Source organism: Biomphalaria glabrata, chromosome 5 (genome assembly GCF_947242115.1).
Source record: "Biomphalaria glabrata chromosome 5, xgBioGlab47.1, whole genome shotgun sequence".
Classification (NCBI taxonomy): Eukaryota; Metazoa; Mollusca; class Gastropoda; family Planorbidae; genus Biomphalaria; species Biomphalaria glabrata.
The window spans coordinates 53,512,454-53,534,436 of NC_074715.1; the positions used below are offsets into that span (position 1 = coordinate 53,512,454).

The window sequence follows — 21,983 nt, forward strand, 5'->3', positions numbered from 1 at the left end:
TGTGAAGTATTTTTTTTTTGTTATGTGTAAACAATAGCTTACTGTATTTGAAATTATTCTTAAGTTTTTTTTTATTGTCTTTCAAAGACACACAGCCCAACAACAGCCCCTGCTGTCCTGCAAGAGTTTTGGGCTGGGAGTAATAATTTTCATTTTTGAATGAACGTCTTAAATTTGTAAAACAAACGAAAACTAAGCAAAAGAAAAAAGTATACTTTTCTAAAAACAAAGCTTAATGGAAAGAACCGCTAATTACTGTCATTATCTGATAATTTCAGGGTTTAGCCATCTTCTGCTGTATAACACAGAATTAATTAATTAGTTACAGTATACAGTATAGTTACATAGTTACAATGGATTATATAATTGGATAATTTCTGGATTGATTCGTGTACTGTCATCGACTTTGAATTATTATGCAAAATTTCAACTTGATTCTAGAAATGGAAGTGGAAGAGAAAAGGGTGAAGAAACGTAACAGGGGGATTAAATCCACATATACATCGACATTTTTCATTATGTAGCATTTTATCCCCTTTTTTTGGTATCAAACGAAGTAATTAATCACCAATAATTAATTAACTAATTGGTTACTGTCGAACTTCAACAATAACAAAACCTTGTTACATTCAAAGCTTTATTACACTGAATGACAAACAACTACACACATAGTAGAGATCACAACACGAAATATGGTCAGTACACAGTCTAACAAATGTAAACAACACTAAGGGCGACAATCGAATAAACAAATTTCACGACAGTTAATTTCTTTAATTGATTCGTGTCTTGTCAGGTTCAATAAATAATTGACCAAAGTTTTAACTTTACCTGAGAACGGGAAGTAAGAGAAAAAAACATGTTCAAACTTTTTGCCAGACAGACAGACAGACAGAGTGAGCTGATATACGCTCTGTATTGAGGCATTTACTTTGATCCCGAAGATTATGGACGAGTACAGTATTCTTGCGACAATGCAGACCTATTCGCGAGCTGTATGTTTTGTCAGACCTGATTAAAAAAAAAATCCGTCTAGTTCTTATAGGATACAGACGTTACTTCAAAAAAAAGAAGATGGTTACGTCCTACGCGTCATGCATTTAGTCATGCATATTAACCAATGACCTAAACTCCGCCAAGTCACTGGTTTTCCTGGCTAGCTCAACCCATTCCATGCTCTAATAGCACTAGGGAAGAAGGAGATTTTGTACAAATTAGTTCTAGCATATGGAACGAGGAATGTGCCTTTATCTTTGAGTCTTTCTGATCTGAACAAAATCATACAGAACATGTACACATTTCTTGTATGTTTTGTTCGCTTTAGTTACTACAGAGGATAATCTGTCGAAATACCCATAACCAGATGAAACTAATTACTTTATGGAACTAATGTAACTTTCCTGCAGGTAAATAGTAGGAAGCAACAACCAAAGTAGGTAAAGTTCCCCTTCAGACCTAGCGATTGTAGTCAAGTAAAGTTCCCCTTTCAGACCTAGCGATTGTAGTCAAGTAAAGTTCCCCTTCAGACCTAGCGATTGTAGTCAAGTAAAAGTCCCCTTTCAGACCTAGCGCTTGTAGTCAAGTAAAGTTCCCCTTTCAGACCTAGCGATTGTAGTCAAGTAAAGTTCCCCTTTCAGACCTTGCGATTGTAGTCAAGTAAAGTTCCACTTTCAGACCTTGCGATCTACAGGGCAGATGATGTAGAGGTCATCTGTGGCCCACGGTTAACGAGGGTGTCGTGTGCCCAGCACAACGACCAACCGCCTTTACGTTCCCCCAACTAATGTCGGGTACAGCTTGGTGGACTCAAAGGCGACCGAAGATCAAGAAATTAAAAATCCCAGGATTCGCGGACCCGACGAGGAATGACTACCTTCGATGAAGTCCAGTAGGGCGTCGACGCCGTAGGCGCCATTATCCCATTGGTGGTTAGAAAGGCTTTTATCTAACTACCAGGCCTGGACGTGGGCTCTTCACCCCTGTCCTGTCTGAGGGCTCCCAACGGTAGACGGCCATATCGATTGACTTGGCCGCCAGACCGGGCCGTGCCGTGTACACAGCGCTCCGTCCCCGTTCCTGGGCCCCACTCGCTACAAGTGGCCGAGAACAGAGCTGACTGCTGGGAGCTTGTCTCATATTCCTATACTGTAACCGCCACTGTTCCGTGCAGGGACCGCCACTCCAGCTAACGGGACACTGATGACGGCCCCCATGTGGAACGGCGTGGCGGACTTTTTGGACTGGGTTGCAGGTTACTTGTTCCATCCCCACCCCGAGTGAGATAAAAAAAAACAACAAAAGCTCACACAGGGAGACCTGCTAGAAGGCCTGGTTCGCTACACGTTCTTTGCCTATCCAGTTCCACCCATGGACGTTTCCACAGGAGGGCCACGATGAGGGGACGGGTAGCTGGAATATCCTCCGGAGTAATGACTACAGTACTGTACAGTAAATTACTTGATAAGATATCTGTGAAAAAAATATTTTATAAAAGCAAAACTAGTTTCTCCCACTTCCCGTTCTCTGATCAAGTTGAAACTTTGTTTTATACCTTGTCACTAACCACACTTACAAAAAATAAAAAAATAAAAAAATTAGTTATTTTGTTGTATTTACTTATTTTTTTTTAATTAGAAAAAGGTAAATAAATATTACAGTATTGAATTTGCAATTCTTTCCCGTGTATCAAGCTTTTTTTTTCTACTTTGGACAATAAATTAATTAATTTGTTGTATTTACTTTTTTTTTTTTCAATTAGAAAAAGGTAAATAAATATTACAGTATTGAATTAGCAATTCTTTCCCTTGTATAAGCTTTTTTTTCTACTTTGGACTTTATTTCAGACTGTAAACAAAGCACATATGGTCTGGACTGTGATAAAAGGTGTCACTGCCCTGAACAAAGATGCGATTCTGATGGTTACTGTTACATGTGTGAAGAGGTCAACGGCATAAACGTCTGCCGAAAAAGTAAGTCAAGATCCATTTAACCCCTTCCTTCCTTCCTTCCTTCCTTCCTGAAAACTGTCAGTGGAGCCTTCGTCTCTTGGAACTCTAGGCCAGCAAAAATGAACAAGAGCTCCCTCTCACCGGCCTGAAATGAGAACAGTGTACACTGTTCTGTCTGGCGGGGTGTCAGACTCGCGGCCAGAGACCGCGTGCACCGGGACCCCGGCCATTATTCTTTTCTATACCAAGCTAACCGTGCAGGACACGCCATTTATGTAACGGCCGCTTGGGGAACAGCGCCTGGATTGTGACAAGGCTGTGGGAGCTTTTTTACAACTCCGCACAGTGCAATGAGGATGCTCTCGCACCCCCCTTGGGCACCCCCACGGGAGTCTTGTTTTGCTACCATTTAGCTTAATCGTTTCCTCCTACGATCGTTTCCACCCGGGCGCCACCATGAGGCAGGGTAGCATGCCCGGGATTTAACCCCTTTGAACGCGTTTGCTAGTTTAGCCTCCATAGATCAGAATAGAAATTCCATTTTATAAGCACTCAGTGTAAAGCAGCTCAGCAATTAACGGGTTAAAGCAGTTTTGTCACAAATCGCCTAGACCTTACTGGTTTAGGGCGTTTGCGCAGTTGCGTCTAGAGTCTCAAGTCGGATTTATTACCTATTTATTACACAAGCTATAGATTAGGGCCCAAGGACACATTTATCTGGGCTTATAAAGGGACCCATGTTTCAAATAGCTAAGGGTCATTTCAATTTTTAAAAAAAAAACGGCACTGACATAGTCTACGGAAACCATTGCAGGCTGACTTCCAAATATTGTTCCAGTCACATGCCTGCTCTCCAAATATGAGAAATCTGTTTATCAAATAATAAAAAAGAAACTTACAATCTGTCAGTATGTTCTATTTCAGTGGTTATCAAACTTTTTGACCCGAGAACCCCTTTTACATAATGAAAGCTTGCCCACGGACCCCTAAGTGAAAAGGCTACATAAATGCACAGTATATATAAAACAACTGTAATAAAAAAATGACTTAAACAAGGTGGTTGAGATTGTATGCATATATTTCTTTTATTTGTAATGATGTTCATTAATTAAGACAATGAATCTACATTGTACAAAACAAGAAGCAGGAAATCAGCTTCTATACGATGGAAGATGTTGAAAGATAAGATAAGACAATTTTTTATTCATAACAAAAGAAAAGTTTTATTGATCCAATCAAACGGAAATTCAGTTTGACTACAATTGTCCAGCGTAACTACAGTAACAATAACAATATATATGCAAATACGAACATCATTCTCATACAAAACACATGAACACTCACAACCAGCGCTTTATAAATTAGACTTCTATGTACTTCTCGATGACGACAGGGGTTATCTAGGAAAAGGTTTTTCCGTGCTGCCTTTAGGCGCTCAGTAAACACAACTCTGCCCGAGTCGGGTGTCGAACCTCGAGCCCCCTTCATAGCGCACTTAACCTCTCGAGCACGCTTCCCACCAGAATTTGTGTCAATCCAACTTTAGTTGAAATTCCTCGTTTCTGGATATTACAACAAGCTTATCCTGTATTGGTATGGATTCATCTGTGATTGGGATCTGAGTTTGGTCACGCGATTCAGTACCCAGTGGGCAATATCTAAGTGAAGAATGAATGTCTCTAAATCTTTAGTTTTGGTAGTCGTATAATATTACGTAATAGAAATATTAAAGAGCGAGGGGCGAAACTAGTATTGCAAACCACTCTGCTAGTGAGGTACTCATAACTGGAGAAGATTCTATATAGTTATATGCTGTTTCTTTTATTTTAGACCGGCGACCTATAATGAGGACTATTTCTGCTTACACAATAATTCAGTCAAGTACAATTTCTTTCCCTTTGTTCGAGATACCAAACAAAAATAATTGATTACCAATAGTTTATTAACTAATTAGGTTTTTTAAAATTGATTCTTGTGCTGTCAGGGAAAAGAAATAATTGTGCAAAATATCGGCTTGATCCGAGATTGGGTGTCGGAAAATAATGTGTACAAACTTTTTACCAAAACCATTACAGAAAAACAGACAGAGTGAGTTGATATAAGCATTGTAAAAAGAATTTCAATAGTAATAGGACCACACATGTGTCACAATGCCATTTTCTTATCATTGACCCAAGAAGAACAACCCATAGTCTCAAATTCCAACCAAAGAATGATAATTCATTGTTTTATTAACAGCCTGTCAGCAATGCGCATCTCCATGCAGCCCCTCAGGAGAGTGTATTGAATGTAAGCCTGGCTTTAAAGGACTCCATTGTGTGCAATGTAAGTTGGTACATTAATAATAATAAGGCTAGTCTTCGAGTCCGAAGATCAGTGAGGTATGCAGTATTTCCCGTGGCTGCGCAGTCCCAGTTGGTACATTAAGAATAATAAGGCTAGTCTTCGAGTCCGAAGATCAGTGAGGTATGCAGTATTTCCCGTGGCTGCGCAGTCCCAGTTGGTACATTAAGAATAATAAGGCTAGTCTTCGAGTCCGAAGATCAGTGAGGTATGCAGTATTTCCCGTGGCTGCGCAGTCCCAGTTGGTACATTAAGAATAATAAGGCTAGTCTTCGAGTCCGAAGATCAGTGAGGTATGCAGTATTTCCTGTGGCTGCGCAGTCCCAGTTGGTACATTAAGAATAATAAGGCTAGTCTTCGAGTCCGAAGATCAGTGAGGTATGCAGTATTTCCCGTGGCTGCGCAGTCCCAGTTGGTACGTTAAGAATAATAAGGCTAGTCTTCGAGCCCGAAGATCAGTGAGGTATGCAGTATTTCCCGTGGCTGCGCAGTCCCAGTTGGTACATTAAGAATAATAAGGCTAGTCTTCGAGTCCGAAGATCAGTGAGGTATGCAGTATTTCCCGTGGCTGCGCAGTCCCAGTTGGTACATTAAGAATAATAAGGCTAGTCTTCGAGTCCGAAGATTAGTGAGGTATGCAGTATTTCCCGTGGCTGCGCAGTCCCAGTTGGTACATTAAGAATAATAAGGCTAGTCTTCGAGTCCGAAGATCAGTGAGGTATGCAGTATTTCCCGTGGCTGCGCAGTCCCAGTTGGTACGTTAAGAATAATAAGGCTAGTCTTCGAGCCCGAAGATCAGTGAGGTATGCAGTATTTCCCGTGGCTGCGCAGTCCCAGTTGGTACATTAAGAATAATAAGGCTAGTCTTCGAGTCCGAAGATCAGTGAGGTATGCAGTATTCCCCGTGGCTGCGCAGTCCCAGTTGGTACATTAATTAATGCTCAAATATGTAGATTATGAGAGGCACGTTCGATTGTGATTTAATTCAAGAGACGCGGACTAAGCTTTGCTGAAAACAAAAGATCCAGACAAAGGTTAGCCCATAGACTTATATATACTACTCTAGACTGGATATAGAGATTTTTACACTGTAAAATATTTCAGTGTTCCAACTTGATTCAATGTGTGTTAACTTGTTTTATTGCATGATTACTATTTTTTAATGTGTTTCAATCTGTTTTAATGTGTTCCAATCTGTTTTAATGTGTTTCAATCTGTTTTCATGTGTTCCAATCTGTTTTAATGTGTTCCAATCTGTTCAATCTGTTTTAATGTGTTTCAATCTGTTTTAATGTGTTCCAATCTGTTTTAATGTGTTTCAATCTGTTTTAATGTGTTCCAATCTGTTTTAATGTGTTCCAATCTGTTTTAATGTGTTTCAATCTGTTTTAATGTGTTCCAATCTGTTTTAATGTGTTTCAATCTGTTTTCATGTGTTCCAATCTGTTTTAATGTGTTCCAATCTGTTCAATCTGTTTTAATGTGTTTCAATCTGTTTTAATGTGTTCCAATCTGTTTTAATGTGTTTCAATCTGTTTCCATGTGTTCCAATCTGTTTTCATGTGTTCCAATCTGTTTTAATTTGTTCCAATCTGTTTCAATGTGTTCCAATCTGTTTCAATGTGTTTCAATCTGTTTTAATGTGTTCCAATCTGTTTTAATGTGTTCCAATCTGTTTTAATGTGTTCCAATCTGTTTCAATGTGTTTCAATCTGTTTTAATGTGTTCCAATCTGTTTTAATGTGTTCCAATCTGTTTCAATATATTCCAATCTGTTTTAATGTGTTCCAATCTGTTTCAATGTGTTCCAATCTGTTTCAATGTGTTCCAATCTGTTTTAATGTGTTCCAATCTGTTTTAATGTGTTCCAATCTCTTTTAATGTGTTCCAATCTGTTTTAGTGTGTTCCAATCTGTTTTAATGTGTTCCAATCTGTTTTAATGTGTTTCAATCTGTTTTAATGTGTTCCAATCTGTTTTAATGTGTTCCAACGTGCTTCATTATGTTTCAACATGTTTTAATGTGTGCTAAATTGTTTTAATGTGTGCTAAATTGTTTAAATGTGTGCTAAATTGTTTAGATATGTGCTAAATTGTTTTAATGTGTGCTAAATTGTTTTACTTATGCTTAATTAATGGTAAAAGGTTTGTACACATTATTTTCCAACACCCAATCTCGGATCAAACTGTTATTTTTGCACAATAATTTTTTTAATGTGTGCTCTATTGTTTAAATGTGTGCTAACGTGCTTTGATATTTGCTAACGTGCTCTAATGTGTACTAGCTTGCTTTGATGTGTCCTTACATATTTCAGTGTGTGCCAACTGCGGTGGAACATTCCGATGTGATCGAGAAAGTGGTGTTTGCAGCAAAGTGGGTGGCTGCGTTACTGGGTTCAGTGGCGACCTCTGTGACAAGAGTGAGTCTTAAGTCTTATCGTCAAAATGAAACACAATCTCTTTCAACATTATTGATGAAAAAATTGTAAGATAGCTAGTTTAGTTAGTTGGGCTGCGCACTTTATTAGACTGACGGTGAACATACATTTTATAGTGCCGACATAGACTTTGGGTTAGAGATTAGAATAGAATTGATGAAAAATATAATAGTAAAATTCAAAGTACAAACAGAGTCAAAGTAAAAACAGAGGACAGAGTCAAAGTAAAAGCACAGGTCTCAAGGCTAACTAACGAAAAAGTTAAACAGTTATTTACGCATTTACCTTAAAACCTGAACACCTTATCCAGACAGCTGTCTGGTCGTACGGTATTCGCGCTGGACTGTCGTTCGGACTTATCGATGGCCAAGGGTTCAAACCCAGCCCGCTCCCATTCTCGTCATCCTGAGGGAGGTTTGGACTAGGAAGTAAATTATCTTTAACTTTGAAGGAACATCCGAAATATGGAAAACATTAACTCTTTCTCTCCTAATCGACGATGCGATCGTTGATTTGACCTCATTAAATTAAATTAATATTTAATTTTTAAAAACTTGACTTTGTGTTATATAAAAAGAACATGCATTTCCCTTTAATTCTGTTCCAAATACATTTTCTGATAACAAACGACAAAGCTATTGAAGCCCAATCATAACAGGGTAGTGAAATATTAATGAGCAAAATAAAGAATTCCTTCAAAACGTGGAAAAATAATTACGGAGAGAAAGAGTAAAACAAACTTTTTTCCCGCGCTTTTATACCAGCGGCTATTCATTTCTTCAGATAGAAAAATTAATATAAGCTTTCTTTTCTGTTAATTGTTTGTATTATTCATTAGTATAAAATCCGATTAAGTCTCCTGACCCATGTGTCCACTTTGTTTTTTTACTTTGTTTCAGTAGAGTTTCCTATATGAATACATTGTAACAGGAGGCGCGGTGGCTGAGCGGTAAAGCGCTTGGCTACTGAACCGAGGTCCGGGGGTTCGAATCCTCGTGAAGACTGGGATTTTCAATTTCGGGATCTTCTGAGTCCACCCAGCTCTGATGGGTACCTGACGTTAGCTGGGGAAAAGTAAAGGCGGTTGGTCGTTGTGCTGGCCACATGACACCCTCGTTAGCCGTAGGCCACAGAATCAGATGAACTTTACATCATCTGCCCTATAGACCACAAGGTCTGAAAGGGGAACTATACTTTTTTTTATATATTGTAACGAATCTAGGGCAAAAAGTCAGAGAAGGATCAAGGTGAAGAGATAAATCATGTTTACTTCCTTGACAGCAGACGAGAAATGATTACACACAAATACATGTTTATGTTAGCTCTGAGTTCATTTAGCTCTGCTTTGCTGGGCTCACTGCCTTCTACTAACTACTGCCGTCATACAAGGTTCACTGTTGTCACTTATATCTAAACGGGTTTACTACTACTAATAATAATAAGGATTGTCTTCGATTACGAAGATTAGTGATTTCCAGTGGCTGCCAGCCCCAGCTGTGACCTACATATTTTGCCACAACAGCGCAAGCATAACCATTGTCCTCAGGTGGTCTATTTAGATTTACTTTTCGTCGTCTGCGTCTGTCCTCGGCAGCAGAATTTCTTTTGGTCTCAAATGTGTATCCTGCGGCCTTCGTGACTGACCTTCCGCTGTCTTGTTCTGACGCCGCATGCAGCCAGGTGCTCTCTTCTATGTCAGCCAAGGAAAGTTGACGCCTAAGCTGGTCTTTGGAGCGTTTCCGTGGGGCGCCTCTGTTACGTCGACCACCTTTTAGCTCACCAAAAAAGACTGCCTTGGGCATACGTTCGTCTCCCATACGGGATACGTGCCCTGCCCAGCGTAGCTGTCGGACCATAAGAAGTCCCTCTATACTGTCCATACCGACGTTTGCAAGGACATCGCTGTTTGTAGTGCTGTCCTGCCACCGTATGTCCATGATGGAGCGCAAGCATCTTTGGTGAAAGCGCTCAAGAAGTCTTAGCTTTTTTTATATAGTGTCCATGTCTCAGAGCCATATAGAAGGGTTGAGAGAACCACCGACTGGTAGACGTTGATTTTTGTAGGCAGGCGGAGCGATTTATTCTTCCAGACTCTCGCCACTAATAGAGGTTCACAGTTCGTGTCGCTGTCGACCTTCTCGTTGCCTCCAGACCGATAGTTACATAAACAACCAGGAATGTCTTCCACTTGGAAGAACGACCCTTTGCACTGTTTCTTAACCAGTTAACCTACACTACTTCTCACTTGCTGACCACACTGGCAATAATCCCTTCTACTACTCAAACGGTTCCAACCTATCTCTATTTCTGTTTTTTTTTTATCTACTTATTGCGGAATCAACAGTCAGCCATCATGTTTCTACACTCTGCCCATCTCTCTTCTTTTAAAGTGCACTGGTGCGTAGGAGCAGAAAGATAATAGTTTTTAAGAGTCGTCAACATATGTTATAGTATATCTGTTTTTCAAACAAAGCTTTAGTACTATGAACAAGTGTGTTTTTTTTGTTTTGTTTTGTTCAATATAGGCTTATTTTTTATTGCCGTTCTTTAAATGTCCATTGATATGCCCTCTTGCACTCTCAAGGGAAATAACAAAAAGGAAAAGGTGTAGCCCATCTGTTCGGAGGCGCTGAAGCTAAAGAGGTGAGGCGTTTGGTTTCCGAAGCAAGGGTCCGGGTTTGAATCCTGGTGAAGACAGGAGATTTTCGCTTTTGAGATTTTAAAGGCACATCTAAGTCCAGCTCTAATAGGTACCTGATATTAATTGGGGAAAAGTAAAGCGGTTGGGTGACACCCTGGTTGACCGTGGACCACAGAAATGGTTGACATTTACGTCATATGCCCTATAGGTCGCGAGGTCTGAATGGGGAACATTACTTTACTTATCCTATCTGTTTACACTGAACAACGGCTTCATTTGGAGGCGCGGTGGCTGAGCGATAAAGCGCTTACCTTCTGAACCGGGGTTTCAAGTTCGAATCCTGGTGAAGACTGGGATATTTAGTTTTGGGATCCTCGGGCGCCTCTGAGTCCACGCAGCTCTAATGAGCAACTGATATTAGTTGGAGAAAACTCAAGGCGGTTGGTCGTTGTGCTGGCCACATGACACCCTTGTTAACCGTAGGCAACAAGAACAACCTACCTTTATATCATCTGCCCTATAGACCACAAGGATCTGAAAAGATGGGGACTTTACTTTTAACGGTTACAGTTATTGGTATACAGTATAACACAACCTCCTGTCAACAATTATGATTTTGTTCAGGATAGATTCATGTTACGCGCTTTCATCTCCTGTAGGATAGTCTGACTAGGAAGCAAAACTCTTGAATTCTTATGGATCGTCTGAAATAGATGTTCGATCAATTTTATAGCTTCGAAACGTCCATTTCGTGGAATCGCAGCGGCAAGCCGCCCATGATTCCTAAATCATTTTGGAAGGATTTCTCCCACCGGAAGTTGTGGACAGAGAGCTCTTCAGTCTGAAGCTAATTTTATACCAGCCTAGTCAAAAATCGTCACCTCTATATTCCACAGGCCTTAGTTTACTGATCTTGTAGATTGGTTTTAGGATTATATCTAGCATGGTTAATGCTTCCTTCACATTTTTTTGTAAAGACTAAAATAGTATTAATAAGTTAGAGTGTCATGTTTTGTAGTAAATGTCTTTGCTCAGCATGTGGCTCTTGTGATGGAGGCGCTTGCGACAGACAGACTGGAGCGTGTCTTCACTACAAATGTCAAGCGAAATACAGGGGACTAAAGTGTGACCAAAGTAAGTCAAAAGTTATCCTCCCCTTGATATAGTATAATAAACTAGCCGACCGGCGGCGTAGCATACGCCGCTATTTTGCAGATAATGTCTAATTGCAGTGATGACCCATCTACGTCCCACGGGCAGGGAGATGAGTTATTGTGACGGGCAGGGAGATGAGTTATTGTGACGGGCAGGGAGATGAGTTATTGTGACGGGCAGGGAGATGAGTTATTGTGACGGGCAGGGAGATGAGTTATTGTGACGGGCAGGGAGATGAGTTATTGTGACGGGCAGGGAGATGAGTTATTGTGACGGGCAGGGAGATGAGTTATTGTGACGGGCAGGGAGATGAGTTATTGTGACGGGCAGGGAGATGAGTTATTGTGACGGGCAGGGAGATGAGTTATTGGGACGGGCAGGGAGATGAGTTATTGTGACGGGCAGGGAGATGAGTTATTGTGACGGGCAGGGAGATGAGTTATTGTGACGGGCAGGGAGATGAGTTATTGGGACGGGCAGGGAGATGAGTTATTGTGACGGGCAGGGAGATGAGTTATTGGGACGGGCAGGGAGATGAGTTATTGGGACGGGCAGGGAGATGAGTTATTGTGACGGGCAGGGAGATGAGTTATTGTGACGGGCAGGGAGATGAGTTATTGTGACGGGCAGGGAGATGAGTTATTGTGACGGGCAGGGAGATGAGTTATTGTGACGGGCAGGGAGATGAGTTATTGTGAAGGCATAATTTTTGTTTTCAAGTTAGTTATTCGTCAATTCGTAACTTCAGTAGTTTTATTTTAAATAATCTGAGCCGCACCCTTTTTTTATGAAGGGCTCAAAACTCTGATGCGGCTTATATTTGGATTGGGAAGAAAGAATGGGGTATTTGGGTCAATGTTTATGAAATCGCTTTTTTAAATGCATTTTATTTATTTTTTTTTAAGTGTACTACTTGAATTCAATCTCGAGGGGTCTAGCTAACATGCTTATCACAATGCCTTCAAAGGGCTTATGAAAATATAAGGCTTATAGTTATCAATTATTAGTTTCAAACTTTTAAGCACAATATAAAGAGACTTATTGAACTAATACCACCACATCAGTCAAGTACAATTTCTTTCCCTTGTTCGATACCCCAAAAAATAATTAATTAACTAATTTGTAATTTTTTTTATTGATTTTCGTTTTGGGAGGTATATGAAATAATTGTGCAAAAAATTCAACTTGATCCGAAATTGGGTGTGGGAGAAATAATGCGTATAAACTTTTTAACAGATAGACCAGGGGTTCTCAACCTGTGGGTCGCGACCCCCTTGGGGGTCGATTGACGATTTGCCAGGGGTCGCCAAAGACCATCGAAAAAGTTTCTTTTTTTTTGTCTATTCCTCTATTGTTGTGTGTGTGTGAGGGGGGGGGGTCGCAGTGTGAGGGATTGTAAAAAGGGGTCGCAGAGCTTAAAAGGTTGAGAACCGCTGAGATATACAGAGTGAGTTGATATATAAGAAAAAACAAACACAAATTGAGAGATTAGAGACAGGGTTATTACATCGATTTAAACCCACTATGACCTGCTCACTATCGTAAAAAAACGCAAGCTAAAAATCTATGGCCATATTAAACTATCTTCGAGTCTTGAAAAGACCTTCCTTCAGTGAACAGTACCAGAAAAAAAAAGGAGTAGCAGACGGAGAAAGCGGTGGGTGGCAACATAAAGTAAAGGACGTGACTGCCATTGAAAAAAAACAAATTATCTAAGGCAAAAGTCAGAGAGGAATGGAGAAAGATGGTCGACAAGTTTTGCATGGTGCCCCAACGGTCCAACAGACTAAAGGTAAAAAGATAATTGAAAGAAAAGCAAAACCACCGGAGAGTACTTCTCTTTCGTACCGTTTCGGTCTTTGTATGAAACTGTGTTTTAATAAAACTCTGATCAGGTGTTTCGTAAAAAAACAAGAAAAAACAAACAAGTTTTACAGATAACTTGAGATAACACTTGCACTTGATATGCGACCGGAACGTTTAGAAAGCCTTCAGGAGAGAAGACTCAAAAGTAAAGTAGCAATTATACATAAAACACTGAACCTGAATCTTCAAATACAAAAACAAACCCTTCCCATTCTTAATTTTACATTTTCCACAATTATCCAAATCGAAGACCAATAAAAAAAATAGAATCAAATAGTAGAAATTAATTAAATTTGGTTTTAAAACAGGAAAAGAAAGATTAACCTTGCAGTATTGAGATATATACCAGTGGCTGTGTTGCTTTCCCTTTTATTCACACACACATATTAATACATACATAATTGATACATATATATATATATGTATTAAAAGGGTTTATTAAAAGAAATTTCTATAAATCAAATAAGAACATAAAACTAAAATGTTATTTAACCTTGGTTAGGCCAATAATAGAATATGCATCCTCCGTTTGGGACCCCTCAACTCAAGAAAACATTAAGAAACTGGAACAGACACAAAATAGAGCAGAGAGATTCATAACAAACGAATATTCACATTTGACTAGAGTAACACCTTTAGTAAAATCACTAAATTTAGAAAGCCTTCAGGACAGAAGGCTCAAAAGTAAAGTAGCAATAATACATAAAACACTGAACCATAATCTTCAAATACAAAACAAAATTTAATAAAATACTCTGAAAGACACAAAGATACAGGCACATTCCTCGTCCCATATGCTAGGACAAATTTGTACAAATACTCCTTCTTCCCTAGTGCTATTAGAGCATGGAATGGGTTGCCTGAGCTAGCCAGGAAAAACCAGTGACTTGGCAGAATTGAAGTCATTGGTTAATATGCATGACTAAATGCATGACGCGTAGGACGTAATCATCTTCTTTTTATGAAGTAACGTCTGTATTATATAAGATAAGATATATAACCAGAAAAAAGAAACATGTATTTAGACAACTGTACTGTCTGTGTCTATAGAGTGTTCTCATTGTTCAGTTGATGGAAGCTGTGACATGTTGACTGGAAATTGTACATTTGGATGCATCCATGGATATAGGGGCGACGTCTGTTTACTAGGTAATCCATTGGATAACTCTATAGGCCTATTTAACTCAGCTTGAACAAATACTATCTATCTATCTATCTATCTATCTATCTATCTATCTATCTATCTATCTATTTATCTATCTATCTATCTATCTATTTATCTATCTATCTATCTATCTATCTATCTATCTATCTATCTATTTATCTATCTATCTATCTATCTATCTATCTATCTATCTATTTATCTATCTATCTATCTATCTATCTATCTATCTATCTATCTATCTATCTATCTTTATATATATATACTTGTCTATCTATCTATCTATCTATCTATCTATCTATCTATCTATCAATCTATCTATCTATCTATCTATCTATCTATCTATCTATCTATCTATCTATCTATCTATCTTTATATATATATACTTGTCTATCTATCTATCTATCTATCTATCTATCTATCTATCTTTATATATATATACTTGTCTATCTATCTATCTATCTATCTATCTATCTATCTATCTATCTTTATATATATATATATATATACTTGTATATCTATCTATCTATCTATCTATCTATCTATCTATCTATCTGTCTATCTACTTGTCTATCTATCTATCTATTTATCTTTTTTTATATATCTACTTGTCTATCTATCTATCTATCTATCTATCTATCTATCTATCTATCTATCTATCTATCTATCTATCTACTTGTCTATCTATCTATCTATCTATCTATCTACTTGTCTATCTATCTATCTATTTATCTACTTGTCTATCTATCTATCTATTTATCTTTTTTTATATATCTACTTCTCTATCTATCTATCTATCTATCTATTTGCCTGTATGTCTTTATATTTATCTTATTTAATTGACTGGTCGCGTGGTAAGCGCTCTGAAGTATTGTCTTGGTGCAGTCTATCGAATGGTAAGTAGTTCTTCTATACTGTCCACATCAGCCTCCGGCTATCTACAGCTTAAAGAAGAGTCTGTAAACAACAGGTCAAGGTAAGAGTCCTGAACTACCATTTAGTTTTGAGAGCTATCCAAAACATTTGATGTATGCTTGACAGGCGTATAGCTAGACCAGGGGTTCTCAACCTGTGGGTCACGACCCCCTTAGGGGTCCATTGACGATTAGCCAGGGGTCGCCTAAGACCATCGAAAATATGGATTGTTATTGTGTATTCTTCTATTGCTGTATGTGTGTGTGTGTGTGGAGGGGGGTCGCGTCAGAGTGGGGGATTGTAAAAAGGGGTCGCCGAGCTTAAAAGGTTGAGAACCGCTGAGCTAAACTGATTCATTACTGCTAGCAATACATGTACTTTGTTTCAGAATGTTCTAATTGCGCAGGCGACAGTTCATGTGATCGATTTAACGCATCATGTAACAGTGGATTGTGTAATCCTGGATTTAAAGGGGCAGATTGTAGTGATGGTATGTAGTGATGGTATGCAGTGATGGTATGTGTTGGTACTTCTTCCTCGTGGTAGTTGTAATGGTACTTGTACTTCTTAGTAGTAGCGATGGTATGTAGTGGTTGTGATAGTACTTATATCTCGTGATAGTAGCGATTATTGGCAGTGAGGGTACTTGTACCTCGTGTTAGTAGTGATGGTATGTAGTGATGGTATGTAGTGATGGTACTTGTACGTCGAGGTACAAGCGATTGTATGTAGTGGTGGTACTTGTACCTCGTCGTGGTAGCGCTGGCAGCAGTGGTGGCATGTCACCCTTACCTTCAGGCAGTAGAAATGATATGTGGTGACGGTATTTAGCAACATTATGTGGTGATGGTATATAGTGATGGTATGTAGTGGTATGTAGTAGTGGTATGTGACGACGATATTTAATGGTGGTTTATTTTGCTCGTTGTAGTAGTGATGGTAATGTGTAGTGATGGTGCTTGTACATCGTGTAGGAGCGATGGTATGTAGTGATGGTAATAGTATTTTGCAGTACTAGCGATGGTATGTTGTGATGGTATGTAGTTATGGTACTTTTACCTTTTTGCAGTGGCAATATGTAGTGAATGCACTTGTTACTCATTCTAGGAGCAATGGTTTGTAGCGATGGTATGTTGTGATGGCACCTGTACCTCGTATTTATTAGTAATGATGCATGTGGTGTTGGTATGTAGTAAGGGCACTTGCACCTTGTGGCAGTAGCGATGGTATCTGATTATGGTATTTAGAGACGGTTTGCCGTGGTATGTAGTGATGGTAATTAAGTTTACCTCGTGGTACTAGCGATGTAGTGATTGTCTGCAGCGATGGTATGTAGTAATGGTATGTAGTAATGGAAATTGTCCCTCGTTGTAGTAGCGATGGTATGTCGGGATGGTATGTAGTGATGATACTTATACCTCGTGGTGGCATGTAATGATTTAATACCAATAAAGAAAAGTTCCCCTTTCAGACATTCTGGTCTATAGATGATGTAAAGGTCATCTGATTCTGTGGCCTACGGTCAACGAGGGTGTCATATGGCCAGCACAGCGACCAACCGCCTTTACTCTTCCCCAACTAATGTAAGGTACCCATTAGAGCTGGGTGGACTCAGGGTGAACTCAGAGGCGCCCGAAGATCCTGAAATTAAAAATCCCAGTCTTCACCAGGATTCGAACCCCGGACCCAGGTTCGAAGCCAAGCGCTTTACCCCTCAGCCTCCGTTAATCCCAATATCTTAGAAGATTTTGTTGTTGTATAAATTTGTATTAGATTACAGTTGAAGTATTATGATAAATAAATCATCATACAAGTATTATGAGAAATAAATCATCATACATATTTATAGTACATTTTAAAGCAATAACAGTCATATGGCTCCAGTAATGTCTGAAACAGGCGCTAAAGATCTTAACAATCATTGGTATGGGGCCTCATGGATGAAAAGGGCTATAAGCCACTGTAGGACGCGTAGGACGTTATCATCTTCTTTTTTGAAGTAACGTCTGTATTATATAAGATAGAAGACAGGCGCATAAGACGTACAGAAAACTTTTAACTCTTTATCTCCTAATCGACGATACCATCGTTGATTTTGACCTCATTAAATTAAATTAATGTTTATTTTTTTTTAAACTTGACTTTGAATTATATAAAAGAGCACGAATTTCCTTTTAATTCTATACCAAATAAAACATTTTCTGATAACAAACAACAAAGCTATTGAAGCCCAATCATAACAGGGGTTAGTGAAATAGTAATGAGCAAAATGAAGAATGCCTTCAAAACGTGGGAAAAATAATGTCGGAGAGAAAGAGTTAAAGACCCCTGGTGGACAACGGCTTTAGAAGTGGGAAAAAAATAAACAGGACGCAACTGAGTTGGCGTTAGTCACTCATCCTTAAGCTTCGGAATCGAAGACATTGACATCATTATTATTATTATTGTTATCCCTAGCGTTATCTTCCGTTTTTAAGGTAATATGAAACGTCCTTACCTGAATGAATCTAAGGGTAGTTTGCAGAGTTTTGTTTAGTAAAAGTCCTCGTCTTATTCCTCAGTGTGTACGAACTGCGCTGGCAAAGGTGAGTGCCATATCAAAACTGGAGCATGTCTGTCGGGGTGTAATCCTGGATTTAAAGGAAGTCATTGTTCTCAAAGTAAGCAGTCTTTAGGTCATAGTCTTAAGAGGTCATCAGATAAAACAATTAAACTTAAGAATAAAAAGAAATAAAAATCGTAAACAAAGTTTTAAAAAAAAACGGTGTTGCTTATTAGAACTTATCAGACTATTTGGTCGTGCGGGATCCGCTCTGGGCTATCGTTCGGTCGTCTTGATCTTCTAGGATTCATGCCCTGCCCTCTGCCATTCATGCTCTGCTTGCTGCCATTCATACCCTGCCCTCTGTTTTCATGCCCTGCCCTCAGCTATTCATGCACTGCCCTCTGCCATTCATGCACTGCCCTCTGCCATTCATGCACAGTCCTCTGCCATTCATGCACTGCCCTCTGTCATTTATGCACTGCCCTCTGCCATTCATGCCCTGCCCTCTGCCATTCATGCCCTGTCCGCTGCCATTCAAGCCCTGCCCGCTGTCTTTCATGCCCTGCCCGCTGTCTTTCATGCCCTGCTCTCTGCCATTCATGCTCTGCCCTCTGCCATTTATGCTCTGCCCTCTGCCATTTATGCCCTGCCCGCTGCCATTCAAGCCCTGCCCGCTGTTTTTCATGCCCTGCCCGCTGCCATTCATGCCCTGCCCGCTTTCATTCATGCCCTGCCCGCTGCCATTCAAGCCCTGCCCGCTGTCTTTTATGCCCTGTCCGCTGCCATTCATGCTCTGCTTGCTGCCATTCATACCCTGCCCTCTGTTTTCATGCCCTGCCCTCAGCTATTCATGCACTGCCCTCTGCCATTCATGCACTGCCCTCTGCCATTCATGCACAGTCCTCTGCCATTCATGCACTGCCCTCTGTCATTTATGCACTGCCCTCTGCCATTCATGCCCTGCCCTCTGCCATTCATGCCCTGTCCGCTGCCATTCAAGCCCTGCCCGCTGTCTTTCATGCCCTGCCCGCTGTCTTTCATGCCCTGCTCTCTGCCATTCATGCTCTGCCCTCTGCCATTTATGCTCTGCCCTCTGCCATTTATGCCCTGCCCGCTGCCATTCAAGCCCTGCCCGCTGTTTTTCATGCCCTGCCCGCTGCCATCCATGCCCTGCCCGCTTTCATTCATGCCCTGCCCGCTGTCTTTCATGCCCTGCCCGCTGTCTTTCATGCCCTGCCCGCTGTCTTTCATGCCCTGCTCTCTGCCATTCATGCTCTGCCCTCTGCCATTTATGCTCTGCCCTCTGCCTTTTATGCCCTGCCCGCTGCCATTCAAGCCCTGCCCGCTGTTTTTCATGCCCTGCCCGCTGCCATTCATGCCCTGCCCGCTTTCATTCATGCCCTGCCCGCTGCCATTCAAGCCCTGCCCGCTGTCTTTTATGCCCTGTCCGCTGCCATTCCCCGTTGTCCTGCGGTAGGTTTGGACTAGGAGGAAGATTATCGTCAAGTCTGAAGAAACACATTTTACCACAAACAAGACATAAACTCCACAAAGTCTTTTCGCCTTCCTAGCTGATTTAAGCTCTAATAAAAGAAGTTCAGACCTTGAGATCTTTAGGGCAGATGAGATAAAGGTCTTCTGTTTCTGCGGCCTACGGTTGACGAGTGTGTAATGTGGCCAGCACAACGACCAACCGCCTTTACCTTTCCCCAACTAATATCAGGTACCCTATTTAAAGCTGAGTGGACTTAGAGGTGCCCGAAGATCCCAAAATTAAAAATCACAGTCTTCTCCAGGATTCGAACCCAGGACCCCGGTTCCGAAGCCAAGCGTTTTACTGCTCAGCCACAAGCTCTAATGGTATAAGGGAAAAGCTTATATCAATTCACTTTGTCTATCTGTCACACATATACTCCCTTCTCCCCAGACAAGTGATAGGATCATAGAGTATTGAGAAAATTAAAAGCATAATATTGCGCTAAACAAAAAACAATAAGTAAAATTTATTAGTCGCACAGATTTGTTATTGTTAGTTAGTCTAGATCTATTACAAATTCAATTGATACAATTGCTTAATTTTTTTAACTAAAATATTTGTTTATATATTATCTTGTTTCAGCTTGTGAACACTGTATCAACGGGACATGTTACCCTGATAACGGCACATGTACAATCGGATGTCTGAAAGGTTTCTACAGACATGATTGTGAAAGAAGTAGGTTGCTCCAATCTCTTCAATCACAGATTTATGTTATAATTTCTGTTATTTCGGTAGCTGCAACAGAATTGAAGATTATTCATCCGAACCCAACCCCTCCACTTAACAGTGTGGGATATCAGGAGGCAGGGTTTGAACCTGGGACCACCGAGACAACAGTCCATAGCCAAAACTTTGTTTTGGCAGGTCTTCATACAACAAGTCTATGTTATTTTCTTATCTTCTTATCTTATAAATACAGACGTCACTTCAAAAAAAAATGAATACGTCCTACGAGTGTTCCTATGTCAATCACTTACTGGCTTACTCAGGCAACCCATTCCATGCTCTAATAGTACTAGGGAAGAAGAAACATTTGTACAAATTTGTCCTAGCTTATAGACCGAGGAATGTACCTTTATCTTTGTATCTTTCTGAGTATTTGATTAGGTTTTGTTTTTTTTTATTTGAAGATTATAGTTTAGTGTTTTATATGTATAATTGCTACTTTACATTAAAGTATGATTAGAGAGTTCTACCCTGAAGGGTTTCTAAACCCAGTGATTCCACTAAAGCTGTTACTATAGTCCAATGTGAATACACAATGGACCTCATTCACCAATCGTAAACAAACAACATTTAGTCAGGTGATCTTATTAATAAAACAACGAAAAATAAACTGTCACGTGACAACCATCATGAATTAAACATGAGATCGTAAATTATATAGAAGAGATAGAGCACCATGTGGCTAAATGTTTGTTTACGATTGGTGAAGGAGGTCCATTGTTATAAATCTCACTGCTCTATTTCGTGACTGTTCCTACGGCCGTTTCTTCGATTGTCCCAAACAGGGGGATATTTTCTTACATGTTTTCATATTTCTGGTAGTTTATTAGGTGTGTGGGTTTTTGTATTTTCTTCCAGTACGGAAGATTATTTCCCCCTAGCTTTAATATCCCGCCGCTCGGCGTGGATGACCGCGGGCAGGATTCGATCCCCGACCATCAAGACGACACTCTAGATCTCTAAATATTCTCCTGTTTAATTTAGGTCAATTATTTTTACAGACGCAATGGATTTTCTTCAAGTTCTGATCTTTTATAATGTATACTCTTTCTTAGTCTAAGTAAGGCAAAATGGAGATGTTGAAACTAGAAGGAATAACCCTATTAGTATGACTGAATAACTTGCTGGATGGAAAGTCACTAAGCAAACGTTGTGGGTTCGATTCTAGTACTGGCCTTTTTTTTTCTCTTAATGTTTTAATAACTAATAAAATGTGACTGCTTAGTTTTATTATTTAGATTTAAAGTAGGCGCCATTTTCCCCTTGATGGTTTAGCCCGGCAGCTGTTCTCAACCTTTTAAGCTCGGCGACCCCTCTTTACAATCCCACACTCTGCCGCGACACCCCCCCCCCCCCCCCGCTCAGACACACAGCAATAGAAGAATAGACAAAACTATTCATTTTTTCGATGGATTCTGGCGACCCCTTGCAAATCGTCAATCGACCCACAAGCGGGTCGCGACCCACAGGCTGAGAACCCCTGGTTTTAGAGGAAAGTATCTGGCTGGCAGCAGACGGCATCTGAAAGAGACTGTTGGAGAACCCTCACAAAGGCTGCGGGACACAGAGACCCAAACAAAGGGGCCCTTACTAAAGACAAAGCTGAAACAAACCGCTGGTGGGCGGCGGCTTTGTTTGTTTGAGGAAACATATGCAGGTCGTAACTAAGTTTAGGTACTCGTGTGAAATCGCAGACATTGCAAAA

General features: G+C 40.1%; 1 protein-coding gene across 1 annotated transcript in view; it reads left to right on the forward strand.

Annotated features, from left to right (window-relative positions):
• LOC106074245 (uncharacterized) overlaps positions 1 to 21,983 on the forward strand; it is a 44,328-nt gene that overhangs the window by 11,140 nt on the left and 11,205 nt on the right. The window contains exons 7-14 of the mRNA XM_056028988.1: positions 2,844 to 2,969; positions 5,187 to 5,273; positions 7,606 to 7,710; positions 11,405 to 11,503; positions 14,441 to 14,539; positions 15,856 to 15,957; positions 18,029 to 18,127; positions 20,132 to 20,227. Coding sequence (XP_055884963.1) covers positions 2,844 to 2,969; positions 5,187 to 5,273; positions 7,606 to 7,710; positions 11,405 to 11,503; positions 14,441 to 14,539; positions 15,856 to 15,957; positions 18,029 to 18,127; positions 20,132 to 20,227 — 813 coding nt within the window. The remainder of the gene's footprint in view (positions 1 to 2,843; positions 2,970 to 5,186; positions 5,274 to 7,605; positions 7,711 to 11,404; positions 11,504 to 14,440; positions 14,540 to 15,855; positions 15,958 to 18,028; positions 18,128 to 20,131; positions 20,228 to 21,983) is intronic.